General features: G+C 38.6%; 1 protein-coding gene across 1 annotated transcript in view; it reads right to left on the bottom strand.

Moving 5' to 3' along the window:
• The window catches only part of kif14 (kinesin family member 14), a 100,994-nt gene that overhangs the window by 15,158 nt on the left and 66,419 nt on the right, over nt 1–19,417 (bottom strand). Inside the window, exons 22-27 of the mRNA XM_073063434.1 lie at nt 15,886–15,980; nt 12,069–12,160; nt 7,750–7,980; nt 7,402–7,586; nt 5,717–5,875; nt 1,648–1,770 (exon numbers count right to left, since the gene is read on the bottom strand). Coding sequence (XP_072919535.1) covers nt 1,648–1,770; nt 5,717–5,875; nt 7,402–7,586; nt 7,750–7,980; nt 12,069–12,160; nt 15,886–15,980 — 885 coding nt within the window. The remainder of the gene's footprint in view (nt 1–1,647; nt 1,771–5,716; nt 5,876–7,401; nt 7,587–7,749; nt 7,981–12,068; nt 12,161–15,885; nt 15,981–19,417) is intronic.

The raw sequence follows: 19,417 nt of genomic DNA, 5'->3' as shown, positions 1-19,417 counted from the left end.
ATTTCAAAGAGAGAGGGATACAAATGTCAGATGATGATAAATAGTTTACAATGGTAACTAGCATGATGTCTCGAAGGAAAGTGAAACAAAGGGTTGTGAAAGTAGGAGGGAAATTCTTTCAGCATATGAATTTATGTGCACATAACTGAAGATAGGAGGTAACTCTAAAGAAGTTAGCTTGAGGATTGTCAGGAACCAATCAAGGAGCAACTGAAATATGATCTCAATAAAATTGGTATTGCACTCAGGCTCAAGGGTTAAAGAGACAGTTAGAGAAAAAGCAGTTAATATTAAAGGATAATCTTGCAACAAAGCACAGGAGGGTTCAGTAGTACTTGGTGTGATACAAACAGTTTAATTTGTGAATAATTTAAACCAGTTGTCTGATTTATGCTTCTAAGTCTTCTGCTCTTGATTCAAGAGCAAAGATGAGAGAATACAAAGGTGAAAGAATACATGGAGTCTGCCAACAATATAGGATCTAAAGTAACTGTTGGAAACAAGGAATCAGCCACAGAATAAAGATGTTAAGGATGTGAATTTAAAAAAACCACATTAATGGAGAGTCAGGAGAGTGATAGGGAGACTGTGAATGGTCCTTAAACGTTGATTACATTTTACTAAAAGCTGTTGTTTGTCACCTTTAATGAGTGGCATTCTGAGATTAACTGGAAATCTCAATTGATGAATCAAAATCCTCCTTGCTGAGATTGATGTCATAAGGCAACATTGTAACATTACAGCACTTAAATAAACATGCAAGTGCTAATCATCTTACATTTACCGCCATCAACATACAATAACCCACATGGTATCTTATATTTACAAAAATAAAAAGATCAACGTTGCTATGCAACCAGAAAAGTGCAGGAGAAAGGACATGTATTGATTCTAGCTACCAGTGATGCTACTTATCATATGCACACTTCTTCAATTAACCTCAGCTACTCTGATGGGTGACAACAATAGCTATTCAAAAAATTTACAACTATGTTTCAGAGGTATAAATTAAAAGTGTTCTTTTACTATACTTTACAGCAGTTAAAGTTTATGGGAAAAATGTAAAATTACAAAGCAGATAAAAATTAACAAACTAATTTCATTTTAGCATACATTCAAAATTTTATAGACAACAACATAAAAGCACTTGAGTGTCTAGATTAAGATGAAACATGCTTCTCGTTTCATCTTAAGCTTGACATGACGTATGCATATTAGGGCACATTTCTGCTTAATAACGGTAGGAAAGATTCTGTAAAATGATTTGTGCAATAAATGTTTCTTAAAATATTGTACTTGAATGCAAAGTTTCTTTTTATAATATTGGTATGCTAGACAGGATAACTTGGCAACTTATAAAGTTGCCATGGGTGATTTGCTAATGATTTAAAATTTCATAAAGTTTTCTGATTCAGTATTCACACATTAATTCTCAGACCAAGTTCTTGGCATCTAATATAAACTAATAATATGAGCAGAAACAGAGATATTTTAATGGAGTGATGATTAATCATTCATTGACATGAAAGCAAAGTTTCAATAATCAAATTTCAATATTCACATTAAATTATGCATTTGTAATTCAAACACTATATTTCAGGCTATGCCAAATGGTGATGTTTATTAATAGAAGGAAGGTCATATTACCTCCACACCAGGTGACTCATTTTGCAAAAGCTTCTGATGTTCTTTTATTCTTTTTAGGCCAACATTCAGAAGACTCTCCATTCCAGAGAATCCTCCCTCATAAAAACTGGCCAAAATATTTCCCTGAAAATAAGCAAAATACAGAATTAACTTGATCATGATCACTTAAACTAAGCCTAGACTTTCTAGGAAATATGTTAAAGAAACTTCTTTTGAACTTAAGAGGTATATTTATACACCTTTCTCCTCCCACAATTGTAATTCCAGTGATCTCATTTGGCTATAGGATAGAAACAAAGCAAAATCTAACACAATTGAACTACTCTGATAGATCTTCACTTTCTGGGATCCAAGACACTTATTGCTAAACTCAGCCTTCTAGCACAACAGTATGGCTTTTCCAAAGGGTCAGAGTTGTTGGCGTTCCAGCCTCTGTCTGCAAGGAGTTCGTATATTCTTTCCATATCCGTGTGGATTTCCTCCGGGTGCTCCAGATTGCTCCAACAGTCCAAAGACATACTGGTTGGTAGGTTAATTGGTCTTTGTAAATTGTCCCAAGATTAGGTTCAGGTTAACTTTGGGGTTGCTGAGTGGTGCAGCTTGAAGGGCGGAATGGGCCTATTGCACATTGTATTAAATATTCTTTGCTCGATTTTTTGCTGTAAACAAGAACCAGTTTCCAGTTTTTAATGTAAATTGCAAACAGCAATCAGTTATGAATTGCATGCATAGCATTGCAAACAGTGTTACAAAGCACAAGGTACTAGCCCACAACAGGTGGCTGGCTGCTAATAGGTCTGGCTTGCAAAGTGAAATGACCAGAAGACTTCTTGTCTGCGTTTGCCAAAGGCAAGACAATGGAATTATGTTACTTGGTACATCAAACTCGGTAATAAATTGGGACATTTGTGTACTCAGGTTGGCCCTCACAGCATTAATTGTGAATGTTTGGGATCCCTTTCACCAGAAGCTTTTAAGACCATTGAGAGTTACTTCCCCTCAGAAAAGGTATCTGTAAAACATCATATGCAGGTGATGTCATTTAGTAGACAGTAGTATAAATATCAGAAGCATTGGGGATTATTAGGAATGACAAGGAGAATGACAGAGATGGGATTATAGAAAGAAGAACTAGAATTAATGCCTCAACATTCAGTTTCTACAATGGACAACTGATTTGCCTGCAACTCATTAGTATGCTCTTCCAGTTCAGAAGAATTGTATCTGTGTTTGATAATCCTTTGTAGTTTGTAAATCTCTTGTAAATCAGAAATCTTTTATAAATTAGAAACCCACTGAGTATTAAACATATGTTAAGACCTATTTGTTTACATTTAAATGTATATCATTAGAACTAAAATAACTGTGTTTAAACTACTTTGTTAACCAGAAGCATCTTACTTTGTATCAAGCAGTGGGTATTGGCAGCTAAACATTGCCACAGGGCTAAACAGGGAAGTAAGCTAGTCCTTGAAGAGTAGGTGGTTACAATATAACCTTCCTATAGTGAGGGAACCCATAGATATCTAAGTCAGATAGGGCTTAAAATCTTCTTTTCAGTTTAGGGCTTTGTGGACAGGGAACCCAATACCATCACACTTCAAGGTATACAGATGTAAAAATCAGGCCCTATGTTCCATATCAAGGAAGTTAATGAACACTATTCTCCTGTGATAACAATTTTATTTTGTTGTTCTAAACATAAACTAATCTTCTTCCTGGTTTTTTGACTGCAGTAGATGAACCTAGCCTGAAGGACTTCCAGTCAATAGGGCAACATCTGTGAAAAGAGAAATATTCCAAGAGAACTAGGAAATGTTTGAAAACAAACATGTTGTAAGTCGCAGGAAAGGGTGACAGTGGTAGTGTTGGCGAGATAAAGATATATAAGCTTGAGATAGGGTTGTTAAGGCTTATCAACTATAGTTGATTTGTCCTGAGATACAAATAGGGAATGATGAATGTAAACAGAAGAGCAAATTATAAAATTGCTGAACTGACAGATAGAAAACAGTTGCTAAAATCCTGCAATTAGTTTCTCCATTGTAGTGGACAGCACATTATTAATATATGAAAGTACAAAAAAATTGGAAGTACAAGGTCTGCTTGGATAATTTCTTTGCAGAACACCTTCCAATTGTTGATTGATCCCAAGTTCCTCCTTATCTGTCAATTTCATTCACCATACCCCTCATACTCAGACCTATGTGATGTTCCAATGAAGGCCTGCATAAAGAACGGGATTTTCTTTCAACACAGGCTACAGCTTTCAGAACTTAACACTAAATTCAATGATTTCAGATACCCAATCTTTTCAGTTTATACCAGAAGGTGATGAAGCTACAACCCATTTTTTCCTCTCTACACAGATCCTGACTGATTTATTAGGAAAAGAAAATCATTTCCAGCAGTAAATGAAAATCAACAAAAAAATGTATTTTTTGCATGTTTCACTCTGCCTTCTTGATCTTAACTCTAACTGCACTCTTGTACTATACATCAGCCCTGGCATTTCTGATGACCCAGACAATATCTCTGATGAAATAAGGCCAGAATTGTCGAGGACGTAAACAATAAATCAATTCTTCTTGTTGTAAATTATTGAAGGCAGATAGGCAAAGATATAGAATGGAAACAAAGGAACATCAAATTCAAAATGATGAGCTGTAGGAAGTGTTAGCACAGAAGAAAAAACTGAGTTAATATCATAGATAGATACCCTACAGCAGAACAGGCCAATTTGGACAGAGAGGGGGGAGGGAGAGGGGGAGTTACTTTAAGTTATAGAATTCAATATCAAGTGTGGAAGGCTACAAATATGCCCAGATGGAAGATGAAGTGTTATTTCTCAAAGTTATGTTGCACCTTGTTAAAATGGTGCAGGTAGCCAGAGTCTGAGTGGGAAGTTAGTTTCTCTGATGTAGAGGAGACACATTGTGAACACAGAATGAAACAGGTAAGATTGGACAAAGTCTGAGTGAATCGCTACTTCCCTTAGGAGTCGATGGGGTCTTAAGGGAAGAGGTAAAAGGATTGTTTACTGCATTTTCTCTGGTTATATGGGAAAGTGTATTTTGCAATATCTGCCAGTTTCACTGAGAAGACATGTCTCCCCTCCCTCTACCAATCCCACTTTCTTTTGAGTTTGTTCCCCTCATGACTATCTACTCCATTCTCTCTCTACCAACCATGGAACTTCTCAGGGTGCTTTCGCAGTGTTTGTTTTGAATGAGGGCCCATGAGAAGACAACATATACAAGGATGATGGACAACGCGAGGAAGCAGTTGAAGAGGCAGGTTATTTGAGGTAAGTAAAACAACAATGATGGCTGAGATGGTTTGAAATATAACTGGATCATCAGAAATGTCAACTGCAAATGTATAGTGCAGGAGTGAAGAGAGTTAGGATCAAGTGGGCAGAGTGAAAGATGTGAAAGATACAAAGAAAAACTGTATTGTAGATGACGAGAAACATGGATCAACTTGTGGAGAAGCATATGGAAGTTAATCCACTTCCTTTATAAGCGGAGAGAATCATGAGGAGAAAGACTGTGCCACTTATATTATTGCAATGGGCCACACTTAACTGTAATAATGTCACTGTTACTGGAAGCAAAAGTGAAAATAGGCGTAGTTATCAAATAAATGATTCAACTTGTTTCACTATACAGATGTTAAATTGGTATCTAAGACTCACAGTTTCTGCAAAGGAACATCTACACGCAATAAAGCACCAATCTAACTTTTAAACTGTCCTTTTCCAGTTTTATTCATTGCCAATAAACTGGCACTTTCTGCTGATGATCAGGGGAACACACAGTTGACTATCCCCCAGGCTGAAATGGACCTGGCAAGCTTTCTGATGAACGTTCCAGATTATCTTACTGATTTTACTTTATAATTTGGAAACTCTGAGATTTAAATATATATTTTTGGGTGATACAGTGCCACATGAATAAAAATGTTCCCAAAATATACAATTTGTTAAAATTGCAGAAATGAATTCATTTGATTAGTTGAACTTTCAATTTTGGAGAGCTCCTTTTTAAAATCCAGTGAAGAACAGTACCTTGTAACTATGTGAATCATCCATGTTCTCTTCGTCAAAATGCAGCTCCATGCCCATGCAGGCTGCCAAGTGACCTATGTGCTTTACAAGTCTTTTAATAGTTTGGCTTATTTTGTTCCGAGCTTCCACCACCATAGAGGAAATATCTGAATCACAGCCCTGGAAACACACAAACAGACATCAACTTGCAACAAGATATTGCTTTAATTATATGTAAGTAATTTTACTAGGACCTAACAACTCTTTCTCCAGCTTTCAGAATTCTGTGTTGGATAAATTGTTGGAGCAAAAATTTGCTGGTGCTTCCAAACAAAAAGCAAATTAAAATTTTGACTTCATAAAAGGTAAGCTGTAATTCAAACTAAAAATTGAAGCTGTCAAATATACAACTGCCTATTAATCAGTTTCTGCAAAAAAAAAGCACAAGCATTTAGTTACTGCCCTGACAGAGATTTCCATCAGTTTCATTTTATGTCTGGTATAGGATAAGGTTGTTGAAAATATGTTGAACATATATGATAAGTCAATGAAGCTTTTCCATATTATTTTACTCATTTTACTTTATACAGTATTTGGAAATAGAGATTTATAGTATACTTACCGTAACTAAGTAAAAATGTTCAAAAACATACTGCTTAATTTATTCAAATTGGGGAAATGAATTCTTTTGATTAGTTGAAGTTTCAATCTTTGAAGTTTTTCTTGGAATTAAACCTACAAAACCCTGTTTCATGAAGTTAATTGGGGGACTGCTTTGTCAAGCACCTCTGCTCTATCCGCAAAAAGCAGAATTTCCCAGTGGCCAAGCATTTTAATTTGTATTTCACATTCCTCTTCCCACATGTAGGTCCATGGCCTCCTTTTCTGCCACAATGTGGCCACTCTTACGGTAGAGGAGCAACACCTGATATTTGGTCTCGGTAGTCTCTGACCTGATGGCATGAACATCAGTTTCTCCTTTTCCTCTCCTCTTTCTCTATTTCCCACTCTGGACTCTTACCTCTTCTCCTCATCTACCCATCACCTCCCTCCAATGCCTGTCCTTTTTTTCCCCTTTCTCCCATGGTCCACTCTCCTTTCTTATCAGATTCTTACTTCTTCAGCCCTTTACCTTTCCCACCTACCTGGCTTCACCTGTCACCTTCTAGCTTGTCCTCCTTCCCCTCCCTGCACTTTATTTTTCTGATATCTCCTCCCTTCCTTTTCAGTCCTGATGAGGGGTCACAGCCTGAACTGTTGACTGTTTATTCATTTTCACAGATGCTGCCTGACCTGCTGAGTTCCTCCAACATTTTGTGTGTGTTGCTAAGAAAGTTAATACAATTATGTTTTGATTAGCCAGAAATATCAAGATCTTCCCCTACCCTATTTGGGACCCTCCTCTATGCAACTAATATATACCTCTTGTCCATTTTGTATTTATTTTCATTTTCTCTCTATATTGGCAGCATTCCATTGCTTTCTAAGCACATTGTCAGCTAGATGTCCTTATACAATTTATTTGAACCTAAAACCAAATTATAACAACAGTTAAAATCTGTACAAACTAGATCTTATTTACTGATTCTGAAGATAAGAATATTAATGATAATGCAAATCATTTTTAAAAAATAAATTCTCAATCTTTATTTTGCCTGCTGCAAATACTTTTATTTTCTTTTGTACTCAAATGTTCACGTGCATACCTGTAATAACAGTTGTAAGTTTTGTCCCAATGTTCTAACTTCCCCAAGTAGCTCATCTTCAATCATTCCAAAGCAAGAGTCTTGTGGGGTAGTGTCTGTCCAAAGCTTCACTAGAATTGTCACCCTTTCAAAATTTGATGTAGTTCTGATGCAGCAAGACTGCATAGTTTTATTATTGTTGAACACTGTGTAGAAATGTAAAAAAAAGTTACTTAAAGTATGATAGTAACAGAGATATGCATGTCAATTAAACACAAGTAACACAAAAAACTACTTCAAGTGTCCTTCAATTGCTTATTGAAAATTTATTTTTCTAAAGAAAAATGAACAGTAAAATTGTAGACTTACTGTTTTCTTGACTTCCTTCATCTAGCTTTTCATAGGTATGTGAAATTTCCATTGTTTCCTTATGAATAGTGATGAGGTCAGTAAAAAGTCTGTCTGGGATGTTTTCTTGTGATACCTGACTTCTTCCCAGAAAGTCAACAGCTCCACTCAAAATTTCCTTACAAACGACAGGCAATGTTGACTCAGAGCCCATGGGGCAAATACCGGTACTTTGAGACAAATTCAGTAACTCTGTTTTCAGATGGAAAGAATCTGTGAAAATACTTGAATAACTGAATTCCAGCTTAGCTGGTGATAGTAAATAAAATGAAAGCTGGCACACAAAGTGAAAACAATGCACTTAAAATTAAGTCATCAAATTCTAGGTATTACTTGTTCTGTTTAGATCAATCATTACACATCATGTCCAATACAGGAAAAGAAACAAACCATTTTGGGAAAACCTACAAGAAAGCAATTGTGGCATGGATGTGTGGAGAAGGGTAGTTGAGGAAGCTTCCCTTTCAGGTTTATCTATCTTGTAATACCAGCATTTCCAGATTCTATAAACACACAAGAGCAGGTAAAATGACTACCTGCTGTACAAATTCTGACTCAGCCTAATCTTTGTATCCCTAATTTTACCACAGAAGAGCTATTGTTGTCTCAAGCTCAATAACACAAGTAACAGAACAATAAATGTGGCATCTGTGATGTTGCCACGGTGAGAACAAAATGAAAAATTTTCTTTCAAGCACAAACTCAAAGCAAAACACCATTTTTAGATGACTGGAGAAAAATTCCCTATAATTTTCCTTCATCAATTTTAGATGAACATTTGTAATTGTTCAGAAATAAATATTTCAAATCAAATTCTAACTATACTGTACTAAAACAAGTTGACAAATCAGACAAGTTTGCTATATACACAAGAAAACAGATTATGTATCAGAAGTTCTGTATTTTATAGGTGCAAGTCTGTATATATAGTACTCAGTTAAACATTTCCTTTCTGTGAACTAATAATTTTTTTTAAAAAAGCAAGTACATCCTGGCTAAGCAGTAGATAATCAGATATTCATTTTCTATAAAAAGGGACACGATAGTCGCTTCATCATGTCCATAACATACCAAAACAACTGTTTTAAAGTGGAAATCACTACCCAATGAAGCAGTGGAGACAACCTCGGTAGATATATTTAAGACAAGGTTGAATAGATGTTTGCATAGTAGGGAAATTAATGGTTATGGGGAAAAGGCAGGTAGGTGGAGATGAGTCCATGGTCAGATCAGCCATGATCTTATTGAATGGCGGAGCAGGCTCGACGGGCCAGATGACCTACTCCTGCCCCTATTTCTTACGTAAAGCAGTTACTGCTGATACATATTAAAGCACATACACAACTGTCATAATACACAAATCACAATCATGTAATGATGATCAGGTAACTTATTTTATTTGATGTCTTCCTTCTTCAAAGTTTCAGAACATCAGAGATGTCTTCCTTCAAAGAATGGGGTTCTTCCTCCACCATTCATGCTGCCCTCACCTGCATCTCCTCCATTTCTGGACATCCACAGACATCCCATCCTCCTTAACAGGGAAAGAGTTCCCCTTGTCCTGACCTACCACCCCATGAGCCTCCACATCCAGCACAGCATTCTCCACAACTTCTGCCATCTTCACCAAACGCATCTTTACCTTTCCCCCATTCTCGTCTTTCCACAGGGATCACTTTCAAGGTGACTCTCTTGACCATTTGCCATTCCTGGCACTTATCCCTGTAAGCAGAAGAAGTGCTATACTTGTCCATTTACCTCTTCCCGCACCTCCATTCAGGGCCCCAAACAGTCCCTCCAGGTGAGGCCATATTTCACTTGCAAATCTGTTGGGATCACCTACTGCACCCAGTGCTTCTAATGCAATCTGCTCAACATTGGTGAGATCTGATGTAGATTGAGGGACTTCTCTGCCAAGCATCTTCACTCCATTTGCAAAAAGCAGGATCTGCTGGTGGCCAACCATTTTAATTCTAATTCCTATTCCCATTCTGACATGCCACTCCACTGCCACAATGAGGCCACACTCAGGTTGGAGGAGTAACACCTCATATTCCATCTGGGTAGCCTCCAACTTGATGACACGGATATCATTTGCTTTAACTTCCAGTAATTACCCCGCTCCTCCCCCTTCCCTCTTCCTCCGTTCCCCACTCTGGCTCCACTCTTCTTCTCACCTACCTGTCTCCTCCCTCTGGTGTCCCTCTTCCTTCCCTTTTTCTATGGTTCACTCTCCCCTCCTATCAAATTCCTTCTTCTCCAGCCCTTTGCCTTTTCCACCTGTCACCACCCAGCTTACTCCATCCCTACCTCCCCCACCAGGCTTCACTCATCAACTTGTAACGTGCACTCCTCATCCACTCCACCTTCTTATTCTAGCTTTTCCCCCTTCCTTTCCAGTGTGATTAAGGGTCTCAGCCCAAAATGTTGATGTTCCTTTCCATAGTTAATGCCCGAATGGCTGTGATCCTCAATCATTTTGTATATGTTACTCTGGATTTCCAGCATCTATAGAATTGCTTGTGTTACTTATTTGTTGTTTTAAGGATGTAAATTCAGTGCCAGTTTTATTAGAAGCACCAGGTTATTAATGCAAATATCTGATCAGCCAATAATGTGGCAGCATATCAATTAATGAAAGCATGCACATCGTTAAGGGGTCCAGTTGTTGTTCAGATCAAACATCAGAATGGGGAAGAAATATGATCCAAATGACTTTGACTGTGGATAATTGTTGGTGCCAAACAGGGTGGTTTGAGTATCTCAGAAACTGCTGATCTCCTGGATTTTCATGCACAACAGTCTCAAAAGTTTACAGAGTGTGAAGAACAAACAAAGAATCCAATAAGAGGCAATTCTGTAGGCAAAAGCACCTTGTTAATGAGAGAGGTCAGAGGACAATGACAAGACTGATTCAAGCTGATTGGAAGATGACATTAACACAAGCAACCATGCATTGCAACAGTAGTGTGCAGAAGAGCATCTCTGAATGGAAAACATGTCAAACCTTGAAATGGATGGGTCACCACAGCAGGAGACCACAACAGGTTCCACTCCTGTACCTAATAAAGTAGCCACTGATTGTAGATTGGCTAGGACAGTAAAGATAACTATTCTGCTCTTATTTAAAGACAAAACACTCTACTTCCAGATAGTTCTAGGCTTTTATTAGTGAGAGTCATCAATCTGATTAAGAATTGGTGGAAACAGCAAAAAGCTAGTTCCTTACTTCTTTGATAAAAATGAATTTATCAGCGAGGAAAGGAATTGTAGACAGTTTTGAAACCCAGACTTTGCAGAAAGAGGAGATTGCCAGAGAACAAAACTGTTTTAACAAACCTGAGATGATTAAACAAAATTGATCTAAGAATTTTCAAATAAAAGATGCTCTGTGTCCATTTAACTTCCTTTTGTCCAATTTTAAATCAACAAGATTTTTCATCCCCATTAACTATAAAAACGGATGGCCGACTGGACTAGTGTACACTGTGAAACCATGTCGAATGCCTTAGTATATTCCTTGTAGACAACTCCCTGCCTTCATCAATCTTCTGAGTTACCTCCTCAAAAAACTTAAATTAGTGAGACTGGATTTCCCACATATAAAGCTGTGCTGTCTATTTTTGATAGGCCTGCCTTTCCAAATGTGCACAAGTCCTTCTTATTCTAATTTTCTCCAGGTATTTCACTGACATAAACTGCTTCAGTCAGTAGTTACCTGGCTTATCCCGGCTGCTCTTCCTAAATAAATGAATAGCATTAGTTATTACCCAGTTTTCAGTTTCCTCACCTGTGGATAACAAAGATGCAATCATCTCCATCAGGGCCCCAGCTATCTCCTCCCTTGCAATCCATAACATCCTGTGAAAAACCTCATCAGGTCTTGGAGATTCTATCACCCCCCGCCCCCCCCATAGCAACGTGTTCCAGTGTATCTCTCCCTGAATTCACTATCTTATACATTGTTCTTCTCTTTAGCGAATAGAGCTGAAAGAATTTACTTGGGACCTCACATACATCTGCTCAGTTCACATACAAGTGTCTCTTATGTGAACCCCTCAGGTTCTTACTGAGTCTGATCAATGCTCATTGAACTGAACACATCAATGCTCCAGCAGTCAAACACTAAATCAAGACAAGAGAGCTGGATGGGAAAGGTTGGTAAACAAATCATTTTCCAAATAAATAGACAATAAAGGCCTTAACAACTACAAAAGTGAAAAGTCACGCTTAAGATAATAAAACAGCATTCAGTGAACATACAAAACACAGAAAAATACCTGTATGCGCAGGCTGCGTATTTTGAGTTGCAAGTGCTTGGATTCCTGCTAAACATCCAGTTATTCGTTTGCTTTTGAAAAAACTTCTACTTCTAAGCAGAAAAATAGGAAGTACAGTGAGATAAACTACTTCATATTGTCACATTAGCAACAGAATAAAAATTCTATGAACCTCTTTTCAGTATAAGTACACACAAACGCAGAACTGAATGTTAGAAACTATTACTTAAGGAGCACAAATTATAGCTAGTACCAAGTCTTTAAGGACTTTATTCCCTAAAGCACAGGAGAATGAGGGGAGATTTGATCAGATGCCATTTCATTGGCTCTTCACACAACTCTGGAACATCTGGACAGCAAAGATGCATATATCAGGATTCCTTACTGATTACAATTCAGCATTTAATACCACGATCCCCTCAAAACTAATCAGTAAACTCCAAAACCTGGGCCTCAATACCCTCTTGTGCAATTTGATCCTGGATTTCCTCGCTTGCTGACCCGAGTCAGTTTGGATTGGCAAAAACATTTCCTCCACAATCTCTATCAACACATACCTGCTTAGCCCCCTATTCTACTCACTTTACACCTATGACTGTGTGGCTAAGTTTAGCTTCAACATCATATTTAAGTTCTCCAATGATACACTGTTGTGGTGATGAATCAGCATACAGGAGGGAGATTGATAATTTGGCTGAGTGGTGTCATAACAATAACCTTTCACTCAATGTTAACAAGACCAAGGACCTAATTGTAGACTTGAGCAGAGGGGAACCAGAGGTCCATGAGCCAGTACTCATCGGAGGACCAGAGGTATAGAGGATCAGTAGTTTTAAATTCTTGGGTGTCACTATCTCAGAGGACCTGTCCTGGACCCATCATATAAAGGTAATTGCAAAGACAGCACCTCTACTTCTTTAGAAGTCTTCGGAGATTCAGTATGTCATCAAAAACCTCAACAAACTTCCATAGATGTGTAGTGGAAAGCGTAAGGACTGGCTGCATTAAGGCCTGGTATGGGTACACCAATGCCTTTGAGCAGAAAATCCTAGAAAAGGTGGTGGATGTTGCCCGGTACATCATGGGTAAAGCCCTCCCAACCACTGAGTACATGTACATGAAACACTGTTGTAGAAAAGCAGCATCTGACATAAAAGACCCTCACCACCTAGGCCATGCTCCTTTTCACTGCTACCATCAGGAAGAAGGTACAAGTGCCTCAGGACTCACACCATCAGGTTCAAAGACAGGTACTACCCCTCAACCATCAGGCTTTTGAAAAAAAGAGGATAATTATACTCACCTTTTGAGATATTCACACAAACCAATGATCTCACTTTAAGGACTCTATCTTGTTATTTCATGCTCTCATTATTTGTTGCTATTTATTTATATTTACACAGTTGTGTTAAGGTTGAAAGGTGAAATGTTTAAGGCGAACATCTTCATTCAGAGGCTGGTGAGAGCGTAGAGTGAGCTACCAGCATATGTGATGGATGTGAGTTTGATTTCAACATTTAATAGAAATTTGTATAGGTACAGTACATAGATGGGAGGGTTATGGATGGCTATGGTCCAGGTGCAGGTCAATGGGACTCAGCAAAATAATAGTTTGGCATGGACTTGGTGGGCTGAAGGGCTGTTTCTGTACTATATTTTTCTATGACTCTATAACCAATGTAAATATTTCTGTTTTATAATGACATTTTCATTATTTAGCAAAAAAAACATTTAATGACATCAAGCATTGCAAAGCATTCTCTAAAGTTTGTTTGACTCTATGGTTATTAATTTTGGTAAATGTAGCAATCAATTTCAAGAAAATAAATGGAATGAGATGAACAAACTATGCCATTTTTCGTAGCACTAAATGTAGGAATATTTGGAAAATTATCAAAAATTTCTCAACATCTCAAAAGGGATTTTGTTTCCTTGGTCAAACAAAGCAGCAAACATTTAGTAAGTGTTAGAATGACACGGAAGCTCCAAACAAAGGGTCAAAAGCTGAACATCTTGTGGCAAGTAATTTATCTCCCAATAGTCAGAGTCTTTCTATCATTTACAAGACACAAGTCAGGAGCATGATGAAATCCTTTTAACTTAGCTGGATGAGTACAACTCCTAAACTACTGAAAATCCTCAGTACTATCCAGGACAAAGCATGTCTGGCACCTTGTCCACCATCCAAAGCATTCACCCCCTGACCAAAGTCAATATATGGCCTCTGTGTTTGGCAAAAAAAATGCATTGTGATTGTTACTCTTTCGGCAGCTCTCAAAATTAAGATCTGTGCCAATGAGAAGGAAAGGGACAATTGATTTGGAAACATATTGCTGTGCTTAGACTGCCAGTTGTCCAAATTGTGGAACTCCCTACCTAGCATTGGTTCAAGGTGGTGGCCTACCACCAACTTCCCAAAGAAATCATAGATAGACAAATTCTGCAGTTAAAGAAATGGAGGCATCTCAGAAAAATGGATAATATAGCAAAAAGATCAGCTAGGAAATATGGTATTTTCTAATGCTTTCTCACTGTCACAAACAATGCAGTTATCTAAGTTGCTGGCAGTAAGTGGTTATAAATATTAAGTGCCAACTGTAAGAGAAGTTGAACTCCTTCAAAAAGGCAACTTCAACCATTCCATAGTTACTTCATGGGAATACAGCCTAATGGCTAGAAAAGAGAAAAGTTTATTTCCATACAAACACTAGAAGTTATCAAAGGAAATTCTTCACATTTCACAACTTGCACTTCGCAGTTACTTTTTTGTTCTCCATACCAAACTTTACAACGTGGTTGTTTTATATGGTACATTACTACGTTCCTCAAGATTAGATATCCAGAGATTCACTAACCTGGAAACAACATTCCAACCAGGCTACAAAATTTACATAAAAATAACAACCAGTTTTCAAGACACAATTTTAGTAAAAGTTATGACAGTGCCTTAACAATGTAACAAAGTAGACATATAATAATGCAGGTACAGGATATTTAAAGTTATCTTTTGAAGAAATTCAACTTTTTTTTAAGTTGGTACTTATTCTGTGGACTGACCTTTATGCCCACTTTGAAACTTGTAGCCAGAACAAATATAACAAGTAACATTTATTTATCATCAAGTAACTAAAAATCAATATTTTGCTATTAATACCAAGATAATGAGACAAGTAATCAGGAGCTAGTGCTGCAAAAAGAAACAAAAGCAAACTGAAAAGCACACTGTTAAGAACACCACAGACCAGCGTCAAAGAAGGAATCATTCAATTATCATGACTTGATAAGAAATAGTATTCAAATATAGATTGGAGATTCACAGGATAAATATTGAAGGTACTGTAATTTGATAGCATTAGTGTAATATCTATATTGTATGATTCTTTAAGATTATTCCACAATATTTTTAAATTGGTATCCCTCTGAAAGGTTTATACAAGAAACAATGTTAAAAGAATTTAACAATCTGCAAATTTATTATACAACAAACTTTGCAGCAACTTCATGAAACTATAAAATTAATTTAAAAGAAACTACCATGGATGTGTTAGAATAATACTTAATTTGTTTACAGACAACAGTCAAACATAATGGAACATGTTATTTCAGCACCAATGACTGGAAGAGAATTCAAATGGAGCAGGGCTGATGGAAAAAGAAAGTGGCTTGTATTAAAGGCTATGAGCCATTAATGTAAACAATAAACTGAATCTTACCTTTCGTTGGTCTATTCCTGCATATGTAAATATCAATTCAAAACAACTAAACTTTTCAAATTAATTCTTAATTGTATGAAAAGCACATTTCAAAAACTACACACCGTCTTTTAGAGAAAGAGGAAGAGAGCGTCAAATCCGTTTCCCAGTCATCATTGGGATCATAAAATATGTCTTCCTCTCCAGAATGCCTTGTACCCTGTTGGGAAGAATAACCAGAGTGGCCCTCAATTTCAAGCAGTGGATAAAATGTCCCCTTGCTTTTTCATTCAGGATGTTGATCAGTAGGTCATGGAAAGGCATGGAAGAGAGTTATATTCAAATATTGAGCTTTAAAATCAAGTGTTACTATGACAAATGGGATAGCACCACCAGACAAATCTTCCCCTCTCTCTGCTTTCCCCAAGAACTACACTCTCTGTGACTTCCTGGTGTTCTCCCCATCCTTGGCACTTTCCCCTGCAAACATAGGAGATGAACCACATGTTAAAGAGACCTTCCATTAGAGGCACAGATTCAGTTGTATAATACTTTCCCCAACCTAATCCATTACAAATGGTGTTCATGGTGTGGCCTCCTCTGCATTGGCGAGACCTGGAGTAGATGAGGCAACCATTTTGCAGAGTACCTGAGCTCTGTCCACTATGGAAATCTAGAGTTCCAGATGCATGTCATGTGAACATCCCTTCCCATCCCCTAACCAACTCCTCTGTCCTCAGTCTTTTCCACTGCCATGGTGATGCCAAATGTAAACTAGAAGAAATGCAGCTTATATTTAAATTTCCCAGTTTTGGGTAAGCCATTCTGCCACGTACCTTTCCCATACCCACCAGTTCACTCTCATTCTCTCTCCTTGTTCACCTTTTCCACTCCTTCTGTCCCAACCCGCCTTAACAAAACTCATCATCCTTCCTATGTTGTTCTACCTGCCTATTACCAACACACCTGGGTTTTCCTCCCTTAGTTCACCTCGCCAGACTGCTTCTATTCATCCCTCAACCCTCCAATTTCTGGTTTAATCTACCAACTTCTTATTCATTCCAGAAGAACTGAGAAGTCCTCCTACTTCAAAGAAAGTGGTTTCCCTTCCTCTACCATCAACACCACCCTCACCTGTATCTCTTCCATCTCACACACATCTGCCCTCAGCCCATTTTCCCACCACCACAGCAGGGATAGGGTTCCTCTTGTCCTCACCTACCACCCCACTAGCCTCCACATCCAACACATAATTCTCCATAACTTCCACCATTTCCAAAGGGATCCCACCACTAAGCCCATCTTTCCCTCCCCCCATTTTTGCTTTCTGCAGGGATTACTTCCTCCCCACTGATCTCACTCCATGCAAATGGAACAAGTGCCACACCTGCCCCTATACCTCCTCTCCCTCACTTCCATTCAGGGCTCCAAACAGTCCTTCCAGGTAAGGCCACTCTTCACCTGCAAGTCTGTTAGAGTCATTTACTGTATTTGGTGCAGCCTCCTGTATAATCGGTGAGACCCGACGTAGATTGGGAGACTGCTTTGTCGAGCACCTTTGCTTCAGCCACCACAAAAGCAATATTTCCCAGTGGCTACCCATTTCAATTCTACTTCCCATTCCTATTCTGACACGTCAGTCCAAGGCCTCCTCTACTGCCACAATGAGGCCACACTCAGGTTGGAGGAGCAAAACCTTGGATTCCATCTGATTAGCCTCCAACCTGATGGCATGAATATAGTTTCCCTGAGCTTCCGGTAATTGCCCCTCCCCCATTCACCATTCCCCATTCCTGTTTCCCTCTCTCATCTTACCTCTTTACCTGCCCATCATCTCCCTCTGGTGCTCCTCCATCTTCCCTTCCTTCCATGGTCTCCCGTCCTCTCCTAACAGATTCCCATATCTCCAGCTCTGTATGTCTTTCACAAATCAACTTCCTAACTCTTTACTTACCACCTTCCACTCTTAAGTTTTACCTAGTAGCTGCCACCTTATACTACTTCCTCCCCTCCCTGCACCTTCTTAGTCTGACTCGTTTCCCCTGCCTTTCCAGTCTTGATTTGGGTCTCAGCCCAAAACATTGACTGTTTAGTTTTTGCCATAGATACTGCCTGGCCTGCAGAGTTCCTCCAGAATTTTGTATGTTGCTTTGGATTTCCTCATGAATCTGCAGATTTTCTCATGTATGCGACCCTCTATCTCCATCCTTCTCCAACTGACTCCATCTGCCGATTTTTTTCTTATGTTTCTACTTATCACCTACCAGCCTCTGACTCTGTACTTCCCTTCTCCCAACTGTCTCCATCTGCCTGTTATAAGACCATAAGACATAGGAGCAGAAATATGCCACTTGGTTCATCTAGCCTGTTCTGCCATTCCACCATGGCTGATTTAATATCCTTCTCAATCTCATTCTCATGCATTCTCCCCCATAACACTTGACACCCTAACTAACTAAGGAACTATCAACCTCTGCTATAAATATACTCAAAGACTTGATCTCCACAGCCGTCTGTGGCAATGATTTCTGCAGATTCTCCACCCTCTTGCTAAAGTAATTCCTTCTCACCTCTGTTCTAAATGGGCGTCCCTCTATTCTGAGGCTGTGCCCTTCACTCCTAAGCTCACCCACTACAGGAAAGATCCTCTCTACATCCGCGCTGTCTAGGCCTTTCAATATTAAATAGGTTTCAACTCCAGCAAGTCCCCCCCAGAGCCATCAACCTCTCCTCATACGTTAACCATTTAATTCCCAGAACCATTCTCTCCCATGCTAGTACATCTTCTCATAGATAAGGAGCCCAAAACTGCTCACAGTACTCCAAGTGCAGTCTGACGAATACCTTATAAAGCCTCAGTATTGCATCCTTGCTCTTATATTCTAGTCTTCTCAAAATGAATGGTAACATTGAATTTACCTTCACTCGTACTGACTCAACTTGCAAGCTAACTTTAGGAAATCCTGCACAAGGACTCCCAAGTCTCTTTGCACCCATTTAGAAAACAGTCTACACCTTTATTCCTTCTACAAAAATGCATGACCATACACTTTCCTACACTATATTCCGTCTGCCACTTCTTTGACTATACTCCCAATCTGTCTAAGCCCTTCTGCAGACTCCCTGCTTCCTCAACGCTACCTGCCCCTCCACCTATCTTTATATCATCCCCAAACTTGGCCACAAAGCCCTCAATTCTGTCATGCAAATCATTGACACATAATGTGAAAAGAAGTGATTCCAATATCAACCCTTGTAGAACTTATCATAGAGGCCAACCAGAGTAGGTCCCCTTTATTCTGACTCTTGGCCTCCCTGCCAATTAACCAATCTTCTATCCTGTTATACCATGGGCTCTCATCTTGTTAACCAGCCTCATGTGCAGCACTTTGTCAAAGACATTCCAAAAATCCAAGGAAACATTATCCACGGACTCTCCTTTGTCTATCCTGCCTGTTATTTCCTCAAAGAACAGATTTGGCAGGCAAGATTTCTCCTTAAAGAAACCATGTTGACTTTGGCCTACTTTATCATGTGCCTCCAAGTACACTGAAACCTCATCTTTAATAATGGACTCCAACATTTTACCAACTACTGAAGTCAGGCTAATTGGCCTCAAATTTCCCTTCTGCTCCACCCCCATCCTCAAGGCGTGTA

Source organism: Hemitrygon akajei, chromosome 12, assembly GCF_048418815.1.
Source record: "Hemitrygon akajei chromosome 12, sHemAka1.3, whole genome shotgun sequence".
NCBI classification, from domain to species: domain Eukaryota; kingdom Metazoa; phylum Chordata; class Chondrichthyes; order Myliobatiformes; family Dasyatidae; genus Hemitrygon; species Hemitrygon akajei.
The sequence above is the reverse complement of the archived record's forward strand: the minus strand, read 5'-3'. Positions and strand labels throughout refer to the sequence as shown.